Source organism: Culex pipiens, chromosome 2 (assembly GCF_016801865.2).
Source record: "Culex pipiens pallens isolate TS chromosome 2, TS_CPP_V2, whole genome shotgun sequence".
Lineage (NCBI taxonomy): Eukaryota > Metazoa > Arthropoda > Insecta > Diptera > Culicidae > Culex > Culex pipiens.
This window is the reverse complement of record NC_068938.1, coordinates 61,051,518-61,068,575: the sequence shown is the minus strand read 5'-3', so window position 1 is coordinate 61,068,575 and position 17,058 is coordinate 61,051,518. Positions and strand designations below refer to the sequence as shown.

Genomic DNA, 17,058 nt, shown 5'->3' with positions numbered 1-17,058 from the left:
AATATTTCATAATGTTTAGTCGACTAATCTTGTTTAAATTTATTTCTCATTTTTACGAAATTGAATTTTTGTTTTTGCTTCATTTTTCAATCAAGAAATTGATTCTTAAAAATATTAAAATAGAATAGAAAAGAATTGAATTTAAAAAAAACATGTATTTGAAAAAAACGATATTGTAAGAAAGGACACAAGCAAAACTTCAAAAAAGTTCAGATTTCTGTAGGAAATCCACTATGACAGATTCTGATATATATTTTTCCTGTGGGTGTGGTGTTGGAGTCGGAGTCGCAAATTTTTGCAGAGGTCGGAGTAGAAGTAGGAGTTGGAGTCGCCTTAAAAGCCAGCGATATCTGCAGTCCTGAAAATAGGCAATGTATTGTATTGCATATTGTACTAAGACTTGAAATCTAGCTATTGGATCTGATAATGTTCAATTGTGAAGAAATTTAGGCTGTACAAAATGACATTCTTAACCCAATTTAGTCCAAAATGCATGTGGGATAACATAGAACGAAAATGAGATATGACGTCTTATAATAAAAGCGTCCTAATCCAACTATGACCTAACCCCATTAGTAACGCAGTGCAGCAGGTGTGTCCAGGCTGCGTTCACCGGAAAAGTGCTTCAAATTCCTCCACGTATTTTATCGCGGATTTGTTTGACTTTTGCGTTCATGATTTGCGCGAACTGTGATGTTGCTTTGTGGATTTGCCAGACCAGGCAGCATCTCGTCGGTGGCAGCCAAAGCGGTGCGATTTCTTTGAAATAAACACACATTTCCAGCCGCCCACCCTTATTTCACACCCACACACATACTCACACTTTGCACAAACACACACACACACACACTTTTTTTTCAGTTGAGGTTTGGCCAGACAGCGAGGCGCATATGGAAGGGGGAAATTATGTGTGTGTGAGTGATTGTATGTGTAATTGCGTGCCCGTGTATTTGAGCAAGTGTTTGAAACTACCAAAGTACAGTAAAACATTGCTAGTTTGATATTAAATTTCGTCAAACGAATGTGTATCTTTAAAGTTTGACACATTGGTCACTCTGAAAATATGAATTTAACAACATTATAGTCTCAAATAAAAAAAAATCGAATTTCTACTGTAGTCGTACACTAATCGCAGTATTTAGAGTGTGGCGGCGAAAAAAACTGTAATAAAACCAGACCGCAAATTAGCTCGTCGGATCTAATTGGACCGGATGGCTTTAGCGCGGGGAAATCTGGTGTTTACCCTTAGCCTGGCACAGCAGTGGCCGTTAGTGGCCTTGGACGGAGATTAGCACTTTTTCTTCCAGATCAGACACGATCGGCAAGATTTGTTTGGAATGATCTCCTAGAGTCTAAGGGGAGAGTATATTTCCGGCTTCTTGGCGATGCTCACTTATGACTGAGTACGAAACAGATCAACAGCTATGAAATAACATCAACAAAACCCGGAGTCAGATCAACAGAACAAGTTCAACGAATCATGATGGGGAATTCCCCAAGTGACCTGCCAAGAGTTCTCAATGAGTTCAATGTTATCGGAGGGCAACTTTTAGGGGTTGCCTGGGGTTTTACAAGCAGCTGCAAAAACATTATTTTAAAGTTGTCTAATTACTTTGAGATTAAGTGTGATTTCTCAGCATAGCATAAAAGTGAAAGATGATATTTGCAACGAAGAAATAATCATCGTCAAGCTGGCAGAGAATATTAAAAGAATTCGAGTCTCAATTATCTTTTGTTCGAAGTATCGTTTAAATTAAAATCAGTGATAAATCTTTTGAGAGTTTGAAAGAGATTGTTTTCAGCATGTTTCATTACGAATCATTTTTTCATCTCTAGATATTTGCAATAACAAGCTATGCAAGAAATCCTAACGTAACATAAGTCGATACAAAAACAACTCTCTTTTGTCCAATCATGCATTCCATAGAAAACCCCCGGGCAAGATTTACTGTCCAGTACAAGCCCATGTGCAAACCGCTAAGCCAGCTGATCCCAGGATTCCCTATAGAGTCGTGTGTAAACCTACACTTTTGCCTATCGTATCGCATCGAGAAATTCGAAACATCTTGAAGGCACCAACAACAAAGCACAAAGCCGTCTTCGGCAAGGCCAGCAACAAGTCAGAGGTCAAACATTTTTGCGCCAGACAGCTTGACTCCACAACAGCCCGATGACGTGTGTGTGCGTGTGTGTTGCAGCATGGCTTATTGTTGTCCCAGCGGAGAAGACCGACGACGACCAGTCTGTCATCCCTCGGGAGGCGAGTCGACTCGAGAGGGCTTTTCTATTCTGTCCAGTAATTTGAGCCCCATTATGATGGGTCGATTATGTGGGAACTTTGGAAGCGTTTTGAAAAGTGCAAAGAGGCGCGCGCATGACTTCTTTGGAAAGCAACAATGGGAAGCAGTATTGGCCGGCTGGACACATGTCGTCGTGGTTATGCTCTCTTGTTCAAAGTGGGCAGTAAAGTCTCATTTATGATTTTTTCATTATTAGTGGATATTGAAGTAAGTTCAATACAAGAGTTTTTTTTTACATGATGGTATGCAGAACTCATATTTCATGTTTGGGCCCGATTGGTGACAACTTCAAGCACCAATTCCAAATAATTTTAAACTCGTTTGAGCTATTAATCAACAATACGGCCAGAATATAGTTCATGTTCTGTGAAATAACTTTGCCCAATAGTTTCGTCTACACTGAATAGAATTTATAATATCGCACTTAAAAACTCCAACTTTTTAAAAGTTTTTCTTGAAACACCTTCAGCAAGAGTACAACAGTTTATCGACAATTATTGTCATTACCGATGGCTGTTTGATTATGTCTCGGAAAAAACAGAACGAGTGTTGATCCATCAACTTCGTGGCTATTGATTCGATACGCTACCACCGCGCCATGGAGCGCTTGATGACATGAAAAGGACAGAGCACAAACATATTCTTCTTAATATAATTATAGTTAACTTACTTCAGAAACTTTTCAAAACTTTTTGAAAGCTACTTCTTGAGGTACTATGGACACTTCTTTACCAAGCTCAGTATTGTTCCGTACTATACCGTTTGTATTTAATTCATAACTTTCATTTTGCTAAAAAATCTTCACCCTCGGTTTACGGTATACCTTTTCTTAAAAGCATGAAGATTTTATAGATTTTACAAGTTCCTGATGTGTAATGAAAAAATGTGTAAACATGTTTATTTTTTATTATTTAATATTGACTTCCACTTTATGAAATATACATTTAAGTCAAACTACATGAAAAGTTGGTACGGAGCAGTCGTGGCTGACTTGTTACGGCGAAAAAAAAAATAATTTCAAAAAATCTTGTCATTTTAAGGGAAATTTAATGTATTTTTCGAATCTTCATTAATTCAGAAGAGTATTTTTTAAATTTAGAACAATATTTTGCATTTTAAAGTTTCGTTGTTTATTCTAACGTTGCAGGGTTATTTTTTAGAGTGTTACAATGTTCTACAAAGCTGTATAGCAGACAATTACAAGAAATATATATAAGATAGTAGCTTTTTCAAAACATTTTTCTCGTAAAATCGTGATAACTCGTGATGGTTGCATGCAAACTCCTTATGTCTACACATCAAAATTTATGTAATTGTCTGCTCTACAACTTTGTAGAACATTTTTACACTCTTAAAAAATAACTCTGCAAAGTTAGAAAAAACACGAAATTTTAAAATGAAAATTCTAGATTAAATTTTCAAAACAACCTATCCCTCATGGGTTTCCTATGCAGATAGGACCTTTTGAAAATTTAATCTAGAATTATTGTTTTTTGAATGAAAAATTGACCCTTCTGAGTTAGTGTAGATTCGAAAAGTACATTAAATTTCCCTCAAAATGACATGTTCCAAAACATTTTACAGTTGAGTAACGAAAGTGGCAGAGTTTCTAATTTTTTTTTGTGTTTTCATTCGATGAAAAATACGTTTTTTTTCGGAATTTCGAGTTCACGGAGAAAAAAGAGTTCCCAAAATCGTGAACAAGCGTTCATGAAAATGGGAACCACGAACAAAGTGTTCAAATCCCATGGTACGACTTTCAAAAACGTATCATGGCAAACCTATTGAAAGGTCTTTCCATTATCTAACTGACGACGGGTCAAAAGATGAACCCGGGCATCATTTTAATCGAATTATCTGAGATCCGGCCTCTGAAAAGTATATAAATAACACTTAAGTGCTCATACCTTTTGATAGGGCTATCAGATCTTCGATGTTTGAAGTTCATTTGAAAGTTCTTTCAATTATCTAATTGACAACTAGTCACATGATGGACCCGAACAATATTTTCATCCAATTTTTTGAGATCCGGCCTCTAGAATGGGAACCACGAACAAAGTGTTCAAATCCCATGGTACGATTTTCAAAAAACGTATCATGGCAAACCTATTGAAAGGTCTTTCTAACTGACGACGGGTCGCATGATGGACCCGGACATCATTTGAATCAAAATATCTGAGTCCGGCCTCTAAAAAGTGTATAAATAACACTTAAGTGTTCATAACTTTTAATAGCTTTGTCAGATATTCAATGTATTAGGCTCATTGGAAAGGTTTTTTAAATACCTTTCTGAAAATGTATAACATGACGGGTTTTCTTACAAGAACCACCCTTTTTACAATCTTCCGGACTTCATTTAAAACCGTTTTTTTAGCATAACTTTTGAAGTACTTAACTAAACTTAATAATGTTGACTAGGGTCTTGTGGGACCCCAAGACGGATCGAATGAGGCCAAACGGTCCAAATCAGCTCAGCCAGTCCAGAGATAATCGAGTGCATATTTTTCGATGCACGGACTCACATCCAGACACACGTACATACATTTTTTCAAAATTTGATTCTGAGTCGATAGTTATACGTGAAGTTGGGTCGACAAGGTTGAATTAAGAAGTTCAGAAGTTCCCCCTAGGGCAAAGTTTCACGCAACTGCTGTGTGAGTGGGCGGAGAATAACCCTTTTATAAATCAATAGTTAAAAAAATCTTTTATCTTGTTGCCTTTTCTTGGAATGCCTGAGGGCTTTTTTACCGAGAGTGATTCGGCAAAGATACTATGATGGCAACGATCTATTGATAAAAAATCTTCTTTGAGGTCGCAGATCGCTTGCCGATCAATAGATCCCCATGGGTAAATTTGAAACCCTTCATCAGCCCATCTTACCACATGCCCCCAACAACCGCCTGAGCGATTACAAATCTTGACGCGACACGATAATTTATTAATTGTTTGATCAAACACATTGCACTTCAGGTTAAATAACCAATAAATTTCCCCCGATTACAGATAAATTTCACTTAACAACTTTCCCTTTCGGAACCGTGCGGCGGCGTCCGTCAGACTGATGGCGCTGGTATGTAGAGCAGCCTCCAGCCTGGAAGTGATCACTCAAAGGCTTCAGCAGCAGCCAGTCAACCAGCCAGCGAGCGAGCGTGAAGAATGTTATGGACGTCGACGTGTCGACAAAACTTGTGCAACTCAACTGCTGCTGCTTCCACTTCTTGGTGCCGGGTTGTGGGAAGTGGTTTACGTTTTTTTTTCGTTTGAGATGGCAGGGCGTAATAAATAATTCGGAAGTGAAAATGACATGAATTGCTCACCGTCAGGGCTTGACGGCAAATAACAAGACTTGAGTTGAGCTGAGCGGAGTGTTAATTTGAACAGCTATTACGAGCTGGCAGGAATGCTTTGCGTATATGTCACTGCGACTTGGACACTTGGAATGGTAGTGCTGGTTTTCCGTTGACGTCCACCCTGGGATTGGAATGACCCACTTTTGAACTTATGTTTATTTGTAGCTAAGATACGTAAATCCACTTCAAAAATAGTAAGTGATAATAGTTTTTAGCAAAATTCGTGTTGAAATACAATATCTTTAAAATCAAACGTCTTCCAAACGTGGCACCATAGAAGACACCCGGGGGACCTGTTCCGCCAGCACTCGGTCGCACATGGCATTCGCACTTCATCGCCGTGTGTTCCGTTGGCCAGCATCTGTTGGCACTGCTGCACTCGCAGAATTACGATTCCGCTCGAGTCCGACCGTCTGCCAAGTCGCTCGCTAATTGTAACGAAGGGATCACTCTGCAAGGGCCCAGCCGAACGTGTGCCTTCCCCGGGGTTAATTTTGTGCAAGATCTGCTCCGCGGGTCTCGTGTCCACGGCGTGTGCAAACCACTTTTAATGACCGGTTTTTATGTTTTATTTATTTCGAAGAGGCTCCTCTCGTTCTCTCTCTCTCTCTCTCTCTCTCTCGCGGGCACAAACATTCCTCTTAATTGGAATGAAGTTTGCTCCTTTTATAGGAAAATTTGTTTTTAATTGATTTTCGTGTTTTGTGTGACGAAGCGATGAAGCTTGTGGCTTGCGACTCTTGGACTTCTCCAGCGTTGCAAAGGGATTTGTGGCTGCATTAACCGATGAGACTGAATTAATTTAGTTGAACGATGGATAGTTTGTTATAATTTAAGGTGATGATAAAATTTACTGTAGATATCATTCAATCATTCAACCATTCAATCATTCAATCATTCAATCATTCAATCATTCAATCATTCAATCTTTCAATCTTTCAATCTTTCAATCTTTCAATCTTTCAATCTTTCAATCTTTCAATCTTTCAATCTTCAATCTTTTAATCTTTCAATCTTTCAATCTTTCAATCTTTCAATCTTTCAATCTTTCAATCTTTCAATCTTTCAATCTTTCAATCTTTCAATCATTCAGTCTTCCCAAAATCACCACGGTGCACATCAACCAGAGCTTTTGCACCCAGATTTTTGTTACAGACATTTTAGTATCTTCAAAACTACGAGTACTATCGAAACATTTTTTTATTCATCCCCTAAAGTACTGTCCACAAAGTAATTTACAACAAAGTTTGACTATTTTTTAAAATCGCATTGTTGCAGGATTGGGTCCGTTGTTTTTACGTTAAATGCACCATCACTATCTATGTTTATATTTTGTTAACTATGTTTTTTAGCTTTATAACATAACAAACACATTTATAACATATACATTTTAGGTAAAATTGTTAAACAATCAGAATTTGGCTTGAAATTCGTTAAAAATAGTTTTGTTTATAAAATTATCTATTTATATGACATTTGGAACGGTATTCGGAGCACGATTTAAAAGTTTTCACATTTTGCCTATAAAATTTGAGATTTTTTTAAATCATTTTTCAAAAATCCCTGGAATTCCAGGGATTTCCAGGAAAAAAAAATTTCTGATAATGTTTATTTTTGAAGCATTCACAACTAGGAATATTGTTTGCTTACAAGTTGGGCAAAAAAATTTCGCTTTTATGGAATGAATGTTAACTATTTTATTTTCGACAACCTATTGAACGACATTTTTTCATTTATCATTTGAAAATAAGATATTCACCTCTTTCGGCCAAGATCAAAATTGAGATTTGTTTAACGATTTTTTTTTAAATATTTTGTTTACCTTGACCAAATAGGGTGAAAATTGAATTGATATAAAAAAACGTTACTTAATCCACCCTTAGGTGGTTGGTGCCTTCCTCACATTTAGAGGTTTATACTATCCAAAATAGACACGCTCGTTGGAAAGGTCTTTTGATTACTTATCCAATGATAAGTCACATGATAGATCCGGACATCGTTTTCTGCGAACCGACCTCCAAAAAGTGCATAAATAACACTTAAGTGCTTATAACTTTTGATAGGGTTGTCAGATTTCAAATGTTTTGAACGCGTTGGAAAGGTCTTTTGATTACCTGTTCAACGACAAGTTGCATGATAGATCCGGACAACGTTTTCATCATGATATCTGAGATCCGGCTTCCAAAAAGTACATAAATAACATTTTTGCAATTCCGTCGTGAAACTACTTACTTTTCCTGTCATTCTTGAACGACGAAATAGCCTACTTTTCTGTACCAAAAATAACAGAATTGAATAGCAACACATTTCAAAATAAATGCTGAAAAGTTCTACTTTTCAGCACTGAAATGGGTGCTGAAAAGTTGAACTTTTCAGCACTTGTTTCGAAAAGTAACACTTTTCAACATTGTTTTGATTTGAACGATTTATTGACAAAATACATGAAAATTCGACTTAAAATTTCACTCAATGGGTGTTTTTTGAAATTGCAAAAAATGTTGTATGGAACTCGTTGCAAAACTTGATTTTTTCAGCACTCGTCGTATTTATCCAACTCGGTGAACCTCGTTGGATAAATGTACGACTCGTGTCAGATCTTCAATGTAATTGTCGCGTTGGAAAGGTCTTTTGAATACCTTTCTAAAAATGTATAACATGCCGGGTTTTCTTGCTTGGTTATCTTTTTAAAATCTTCCGGACTTTTGTTTAAAATCGTTTTTTTAGCATAACTTTTGAAGTACTTAACTAAACCGCATAATTTTTAATAGTGACTTCTGGGACCTTGATGGAACCCCAAGACGGATCGAATGACGCCAAAACGGACAAAATCGGATCAGCCAATGTTAAGATAATCGAGTGACAATTTTTTGATCAACATCCCACCACACACACAGACATTTGCTCAGAATTTGATTCTTAGTCGATAGGTATACATGAAGGTGGGTCTAGGAGGTCTAAGTGAGAAGTTCAGCTTTCGAGTGATTTTATAGCCTTTCCTCAGTAAGGTGAGGAAGGTAAAAATTTCAAAAAGGGTTGTTCGAGAAGAATTTGTTGAAAGTATTCGAGAAACTACTGTTTGAAGTTACAAATTTATGAAGCACGTGAGCGTAAGAGGATTAAATGTGAATAAAATATCGTTTATTTTCAACCACTTTTACACTATGAAAATTATTTTAAATCATGCCACAAATGGAACCATGAAAAATCATTAAAAATCAACTTCATATCATATGAAATTTACCCAAAGAGTGCAATCATATTTCAAGAACTCGCTTCAAATACTTTAAAATCATTATTTCTGCATGATTTGTTTTCCATTTCAACTTTATGGTCACTGAGACAAATTTAATAGCAATTTTATTTTTGTGGAGCATAGATTTTCACTGTCCAAACACATTGATTTAAAAAAATACTTCTAAACAAAAAATACTAATATTTATATTTTTTTACACGGTAGAATTTTAAAATTAAAAAATAATATATTTATATATTTAAAATTAGAAAATTTATATATTTTCTCAAAGTTGCATGATTTTTTACAAGCAGTCAAGCCTCACTCATTTTGACCATTAAAGTTGCTGTTCTATACAATTCTGTTGCAAAATATAATAATAATCAGATATATAATAATTAGAAACAGGATCAGAATAATTTTCGAAAAATTTAAAATTTCCCGGGAATTCCCGGGTTTTCCCGGAAAATTTGTTGAAAATTTCCCGTTTCCCGGGAATTTTGTAACCCCGGGAGATTGGACGCTTTACTTATTTTACCTTCTGCTAGCGGAAAATTGTCCAAGGAATCCAAAAATGCATTCTGTTTTCCAATTCAAAATCATTCATGTTCATTGAGAAAATCATGACACTTTGTGAAGATTTAAATAAGGCTATTCATCAACGTTTTCTCAATTATAGTTAACTATCGTTTTAATCTTTTCATTTTTTTTTGAAAAGTTCAACTTGAGGTACTTTGAGCATTTCTTTACCACGGTCTGTATGATTCCATAGTATTCCGTACGTATTTAATTTTGCTTTGTGGGAAAATCTCAACCTATCTAAGTCATCTGGTTTTACGGTTCTGTGTAATCGTTTTCAAATATATTTTCTAATTTAGGATCAATTAAAAAGAAAGATTTTTTTAAATGTTATTTTTATTCTTCTTTGATTTCTTCTACAGTTGCTTGTCCGAACAAGTTTCTCTCCTGTTTTGTATGGTAAAAGTCAAAGTTCAGCATTGAAAAATAAAGGCAGCCCGCAAAATACGGAATGAACAAATAGCCGGCCATCTTGTTCACTTTGCTAAATGCAAATCCGGTGGCACCAGTTGCAACGACCGCGGCAAGAGATTCCACAAAGCTCTAGAAGAAGAACAAGATGTAAGTTAACTACCGTTCAAATTGACTCAACAACAGTTCATACCCATTTGAATGAGCGCAGCTTGAAAAAGATTAGCGTCCAAGCCCAATTCAAGGTCAACTGGGTTCCGTACAGGATCAGGGGTCCTTTGGCGGATCCGCTGAAGCCTCCACCGTCCTTCCACACCAAGTAGGACGCGTAACCTGCTCCGGCGTGCAGGGTGGACCAAGCCAGCGGAAACGCAAAGTCCATTGGTAGAAATAGCTTGCAAACTAATCTCTGGTACCAGCCGCGAACCTCCGGCAGAATCAGGTACGTGTTGACCAGGGCGCCAGCCTGGGGCAACGCGATGGCCACAGCAATTTTCGAAAATTCAGCACTCATGATTTTGGTGAAAAAATAACTCGAGATCGAAAATTTTACGTAAGGTTTCAGTAAATGTACGTCAAGCTTCTTTTCGCTGAGCCAGCTTGCTGTGATAAGTTTTACAATTTTTGGCTTATTTTTGTAGCTATCAACCAGGTTTCAGCACAATTTTAGCAACTTCCCCGATTGACGCGTACCCTTAAAAGGTTAAATGGGCACACCAACCATCAAACGCTACTTGTTCAAACATTTTAAGCGACTTGCTTTGGCAAAAGCTACAATTACTCTTGCAGAAAAGCACTACGTGAGCCAACTTCAAATTTATTTTGTTCATTCCGGTGGCTGCACCTGGAAGCTGTTTGCCAAGAAGAAGAAGAAGAACACCAATTCCCTGTGCAACATAAGTGCGTGCTGAAGAGCAACTCCACATTACATTCATGAAATCAGCTCGCGCGGTTGACCACTTTTTGTCCACATCCTGTCCTGTGGCCACGGACGGCGCGGCATGCCGACGCGCGTGACGCGTGTGCAAAGTGTCCTCCAAGATCGTCTTACTCTCTGACTGACCGCAGAAAGCGGCAGCAGCAGCATAAATGAAGACAAACAGCATCCAATCCATCACCATTGGCAAACATATCAGGCTGGCTGCACACTCATTGATAAATTTCTGCGTGATGAAAAGAACCTTGGAGTTTCTACAGATGAGTTGGGGAAGGATTTCCAAGGGGAGGGGGAGCCGACTTGGCAAACAGGATTTCCAACGGACAAGGGACCAGTACTCGACAAACGGTGTCATCCAACTTTTTAAGAGCTTCAAGGTATGACTTTCTGCGAGAAAATAAAAATGAATTGATTTAATGAATGGAAGTCATAAATGGGTATGAACATCAATTTTTTTACACTGTAGTTTGCAATTTCTTTCAACAAAACCAAATATATAAAAAAAAATTGATTTTTAAATTTCAATAATTTAGTCAGCGCTTCATGACGTGTTGAACTTGAAATCTGCATTGAATGTTTGTAGCAAAGAGAATTGATTTGTAGTATGTTTATGTTTCACTTTGTTTTCAGTCTTAATCGATGCTTCTGTGCTCTCTTATGCTAACTGGATAGGAAATCCAGCAAGCTTAGAACAAGTGAACATAGAGGCATCGAAATGCAGAGTAAGAGGCCATCAATAAACCACGTGGACACTTAAGGGGGGTAGCGATTGTAAACACTCCATTCCAAAAAGTTGTTTTGTCTAAACAATTGTCCACGAGGGAGGCTCTGAGATTTACAAAAAATATCCACTTGGATGATTTTGAAACTTAAAGCCTAATGATGCAATCTTATAGCAAAAACAAGAAACAAGAAAAACAAGAAAATGTTGAAAAACTATCAATTTTAAAACAACAAAATACGAAAAAACAGTTGAAGCTTGTTTTTTCTACTAAAGTCATGTTTTATTTTCAAAATACATTTATAATTATAGTTTTGAAAAGAGGATATCTGCTTTAAACAGATAAATTCAAGCATTTTATGAAACAAATTTTCAATATTGTCTATCCGATAAAAGTCTATTTTTGTTGTCTAGAAATCATTTGAAATTTCAGTGAAAAAACCAAATACATAATTTTGAATTTCATGAAAATACAATAATTCATGCATTGACTTTTAGGAGTATCAAATTAATGTTAATTTCATTCTTATTTCATCAGATTTGTATCAATAATTATAAATATAAATTTATTACTTTCAATTCAGTGTCTTTGGCAATATTGTAGGATCAGGAATATTCCGAAAAAAATGATACACTTTAAAATATGAATTTATTAAATTTTGTCTTTGTCAAAGAAGATAAATGATTGAAAATTCATTCCCTTTTATTTATTTTTTTTATACATTTTGGCCATTATAAGTTTTAACCGATAGACTAATACGTCGAATTATTTTGAACAGAGTAAAATCTTTTCAAGAAATTTTGAATTTGGAAGGTATTGAAGAATTACTAAACCTGTTATCCTTGCGTTGTTTTTCTCATTTGCCCTCAACTAAGTAATTTTACTTCATAAAATGAGTTATATTAACCTTTTCAAAGTATCATTTGACCTTTTTAACTTTCAGGTAATTTTGCATCTTAAAAGGAGTAATCAAAGAGAATTCTCTGGAGGAATATTACACTATCAAATTTTACAACTTCAATTATACATTATTTTACACTGTGTATCTTGGAAACTATAAATTCGATATTTTAATGTCAAATAATAGTGTTGAGCAATTCTCAACTAAACAGGCCAATATCAGGATTTTATTAATTTTGCTTTTTTTCATCACTAGTTTGTCCATATAAGTGAATTAACAAATAAACAAACTTTTTGACAGTTTGCCTGCTTTGATTGTTTGCCTGGATTTTTTTGTACAAAAGTTAGCCTGCATACATTTTCCCTTGTTTGCGAGTTTGCCGCAAACAAGTTTGCGAGTTTTGCAAACTGTCACACACGAAAAGTGCGAGTTTGTTTGTTTGTTTGCGGTAGTGTAATGGCTCCTTAAGTTTCGTAACCAAAATTGTAGTTGGTGACAATCCAGGGAAAAAATTACACTCTTGAAAAGAAATATCCTTTTTGAAAAACTTTATGTTCACAAACAGTAAAATTTGAAAACTATATTTTTTATGTTTTGACATGTTTAAGGGGACTATAACAGGCAACACTTGGGCCACAAAGAAGTATAAATAATTGTTTTAAATGATTTGTGATTTTACCAAAATATTGCATCCGATATAAATAAAAACAACAGAAAAAAACACTCTCCAGCAATGTTTCAAAGTTATAGCTTTTTGAAAGATAATTTCAGGTAATAATTAATAAATGTCTGATTTTCCAAAATAGTGCTAAGTTCAAGAGTGTTTTTCTAACTCAAAATCTATCTGCAACGAGACTCTGCCGAGTGTCGAAAAAGTATTACTTAAAAAGTTGAACTTTTCAGCACTCAAAAAGCACAGTTATTGTTAGTGATTATTTCGTCAACGAAGAATGACAGAAAAGTAAATGCACTGAACCTCTGGAGGTTTGACACGTTTCAGTTTGACACTTTTTAGTTTGAATACCGTTGTTTTGACAGGCGCTCACGGACACTTTCAAAGTAAACTTTTGTTAGTGTGTGTGAGCGTAATGAAAACGCAGCGTTAAACTAAAAAAGACCCCGATGGTTTTACAACAATCATTGTCAAACCACCGGGTTTGAATGTATTTGCAAAACGGAATTGCAAAAAATAAGTTACACTCAACCCCCGGTGGTTGGTCACTTTTTCGTTTGACACTTTTTTAGTTTGTACCCCGTCAAACTTAAAAGTGACGAACTGTCAATTTTTACACGGCGCTCACACACACTATCAAAAAGAAAAGTTTGGAAGTTTGTGTGAACTCCGTGTAAAAGGGCTGTCAAACTTAAAAGTGACTCCGTTTATTTGACTACAATTGGTGTCAAACCATCGGGGTATGAGTGTAGTTGATTTAATTTTAAAAAAATGTTTTATGTTTTGAAGTTTTTACAAAAAAATAATGTTTCGTAAAAACTTACTATTCTGACATTAAAATAAGCATTGTGTGATGTTTTTGTGTTGTTTTTTTTTATATTTAGTATTCAGAAATGAATAATCATTTTAAGCTACTAAATGAACTCTGGTCTAATCTGGGGTTCTCAAATTTTTTTATCATCTCAGGTTGTCAAATATTTCACAACTCGCTGAAATCTACAAAATCTAGCATTTTAAAATTCAACATATTACTTACATCCTGCTGCCACCGAGAAACCCCATACGGCCAAGTCGCTGCTGCTCAACTCCAGTCACCATCACCACGCAACCACGTGGACGGCCTTGAGGTCTCTCACACTCACTGGGTGGAGGAGAAGGGTGGAGTGGTGAGGGACACTTCCAAAACGCCCACGTTTCTGTCACCGGGTCGGTCTCTGCCTCTCACTCTCTCTCTCCTCGATCGCTGGTTCAAGTTACACAACAGCAACTGACAGCAACAACTCCACGAACGTAACGGGCAACAACACTACCAACACGATCATCACCACCACCATCAACACCAATACACTGCTGCTGTTGCTGGCAACACTGCCTTCGCGAGATGATAATCAGTGGTGCGATTAAGGTGACACTGGTCAAGATACGAAAACGCTTACAAGTTGTCATTACCACGCGAAGGCGAGCGCTAATCACGAGAAAATATTTATTATCTTTTTTGGACCTCACACTTTCAAGCTCTCTGTTTTGGGATTTCTGGGGACTGCCCGATTAAGATCTGGAACCGTTGCGTTGTTTTATCGTTAATTTTTTTTGCAAACTGTTCTTCTTTTTGTGTTTGCTTTACCCACTTGTACCGCTTTGTTTTATCTTTTTTCTCCTTTAGTTTTCTTCTTCAATGCTGCGTTTTGATTATCTCTTCGCTTCTTCTGTTTAATTTCTTTATAAATATGTTATGCACTCTTCTTGTTTTCATTCAATACTTTTTTTCTCTTCTTTCTTCTGTTGCTTCTGTTGCGCTGTGCCGATGTTCTTCTTCTTCTTGTTTTCTTCTTTCTGGCTGGTATTTTGCTGCTGCTTATATTTTATTTTATTAAACATTCCACCGCCGTTGCGTTGTTGTTGTTGCACTGTTGTCGCGCAAAGTACGCTGCGCCAATCCACCTGTGTGTATGTGTCTTGTTGAGTGGAATTCTTCCCGAGACCCCTTGCCGGAATGCCTCGAGGGACCCCTCGATCGCGCGCACTCTCTCGTCACAGCTATTGACAGAAAAGAAAGAGACACACCGTCGCACATACACACACACATACACTCACTCACTCTTTCTCCGCGTGCTGAATTTGTAACAATTTTCCTTTCCCTCGCGTTTCGTTTTATTCACTTCGTTTTGTTTCTCTTCTTTTGCTTTTCACATTTTTTTTTCTTTCCCTCTTTTCCTCTTCGTATATTGATTATCTGTCACTCTCGTCGACTTAAACGTTGTTATCGCGATTTCAATTCGACTCTCGTTGATAACATATCTTGCTCCTTTAAGTTTCTTCTTTTTTTATTTATTTTTTTCCTGCCAGCACGCGTGCTTGTGTTTGTCACATTTCCTCTGACTTGGGGCGCTTGTTTCGCTCGAAGACAGGCTCTGTAGATTGGACAGCAGAAGCAAAAAAAAAAAAACTGGTACCGTTTCCGGAGTTTTGTTTCTTCGATTGGAATCTGGCAGGTTGATTACTGAAGCAAACGAGTGCTGATGCTGCAAAAACTTGAACGCTGGATAGCCCACTTTCCGCGAGGAGTATCTTCCTCCAAGGGGGGAGAAATCCTTCACCGGGGGTCACCTTAGCCGCTAAGTATCTCACCAATACCAATCCCAATAAAAACACACACAAAATTACTGGAAGCTTCTAAAAAACCCAACCACAAACTCCACTTGCTCAAGACATGCTGATTCTTCTAAGCTCAAGCTTCAACTGAAAAAAAAAACGCTCAAAAAATCTTCGACAGGCTCCAAGGAACTGCGCTAAACTGGAAGGCATAGCTGCCGTGTGACTACTAAATATTCACCACCGCCGTGGAGTGGATCAGAGTGGCTCCAACACCTGGCTGAACGGGGCGCGGACGCGGCTACTGACTTGACACACGAACGTCGTCGTCGTTCAGCGGCGTGGATTGTGGTTTGGCGGGATCTACGCGCGGCGAACTCGCGCCTTGGGGCGACTTGGTCACGAGAGGACTGATTTGCGTGGAGTTTAAATTCAAATATTAAGTTACAGTCATTGCTCATATTCGGAACAGTTTACAGATCGTCCAATGTTTAGAAAATCAATAATTGAACATAATGATTCGTTTTTTTTGTCCCGCCCGTGTGGATTAATCGGACTGCGCACTGGACTCACAATCCAGAGGTCGCCGGTTCGAAATCCGCGGCGGGCGCACAAAAATTCTTTGTGTAAATATGGGTATTCGGCGCCGTCGCTTCGTGCCATACTTTCATACACTTAGGAGCCCAGGGCGGCGAAGTCCTTGTAGATAAAAAGGAAGACACTAGTGGTTGGTACTAGCAATGGTGGCCGTCAGCTATAAAGTCAACTTCGTTCGTTTCGATTCGTTTTTACCTTCAATTAAATGCTTTTCTTGTGATCTTTTGGTTGATGTATCTAACGACTGCAAATTTAAGTTTTTTTTTCAAATATCAACACCCAAAACTGGGCAGCGCTTGACCGAGAGAATAATGGCCTCGAGGCGAGCGAATAGTGGTACCATTCACGTACACAAAGAACACAGCTCGAGATGAACGAAAGAATTATTCCTTCAAGATTAATTTTCAAAAAAGATCATCCGTTAAAACAAAAAAAAAAACCAAAAGTGTCGACTACGGAGATCAAACCAGAGATTTTTAACAGATAAACCCAATGACTTAACAGCCTCAGCCACCACGGCTTGGTGACTAAAGAGTGGTCAGATGACGATGTTTGAGACTTGTGTGAGATTTATCGTTCTTTTTAAAAGTAGCTAAAAATGCACGTGTGTCAAAAATGCATTATCACTGTATGAAATTTGTTGATCTGCGCAATGTGATATGATCATTTTTAAGAGTACAACTCTCGAAGTCCAATACAATTCAGCTCGAAATGATTCAGCATTAAGGTATGTCCCTACTGTAATCGTATATGTCCTGAACCTG

The 17,058-nt window shown here is 37.2% G+C and overlaps 2 protein-coding genes across 2 annotated transcripts in view; both read right to left on the bottom strand.

The window, feature by feature from the left end:
• LOC120420590 (protein decapentaplegic) overlaps positions 1 to 16,005 on the bottom strand; it is a 46,077-nt gene extending 30,072 nt beyond the window's left edge. Inside the window, exon 1 of the mRNA XM_039583666.2 lies at positions 14,142 to 16,005. Within this exon, the coding sequence (XP_039439600.1) occupies positions 14,142 to 14,203 (62 nt within the window). The 5' untranslated portion in view covers positions 14,204 to 16,005. The remainder of the gene's footprint in view (positions 1 to 14,141) is intronic.
• Positions 9,794 to 10,481, bottom strand: LOC120420592 (translocator protein-like). Its single transcript, XM_039583669.2, has 2 exons — positions 10,066 to 10,481; positions 9,794 to 10,004 (listed from the first exon to the last, which is right to left on the bottom strand). Exons 1-2 carry the CDS (start codon positions 10,384 to 10,386, stop codon positions 9,798 to 9,800), a joined length of 528 nt encoding a protein of 175 aa, XP_039439603.1. The 5' UTR covers positions 10,387 to 10,481; the 3' UTR covers positions 9,794 to 9,797.
• Positions 16,006 to 17,058: the final 1,053 nt, after the last annotated feature.

Bases quoted from the DNA above. Each gene is read 5' to 3' on its own strand.
- LOC120420592 (XM_039583669.2), bottom strand. From the start codon at position 10,386: ATGAGTGCTGAATTTTCGAAAATTGCTGTGGCCATCGCGTTGCCCCAG. The intron at 10,005-10,065 runs GTATGAACTGTT...TTCTTCTTCTAG, and splicing joins AGCTGCGCTCATTCAAATGG to AGCTTTGTGGAATCTCTTGC.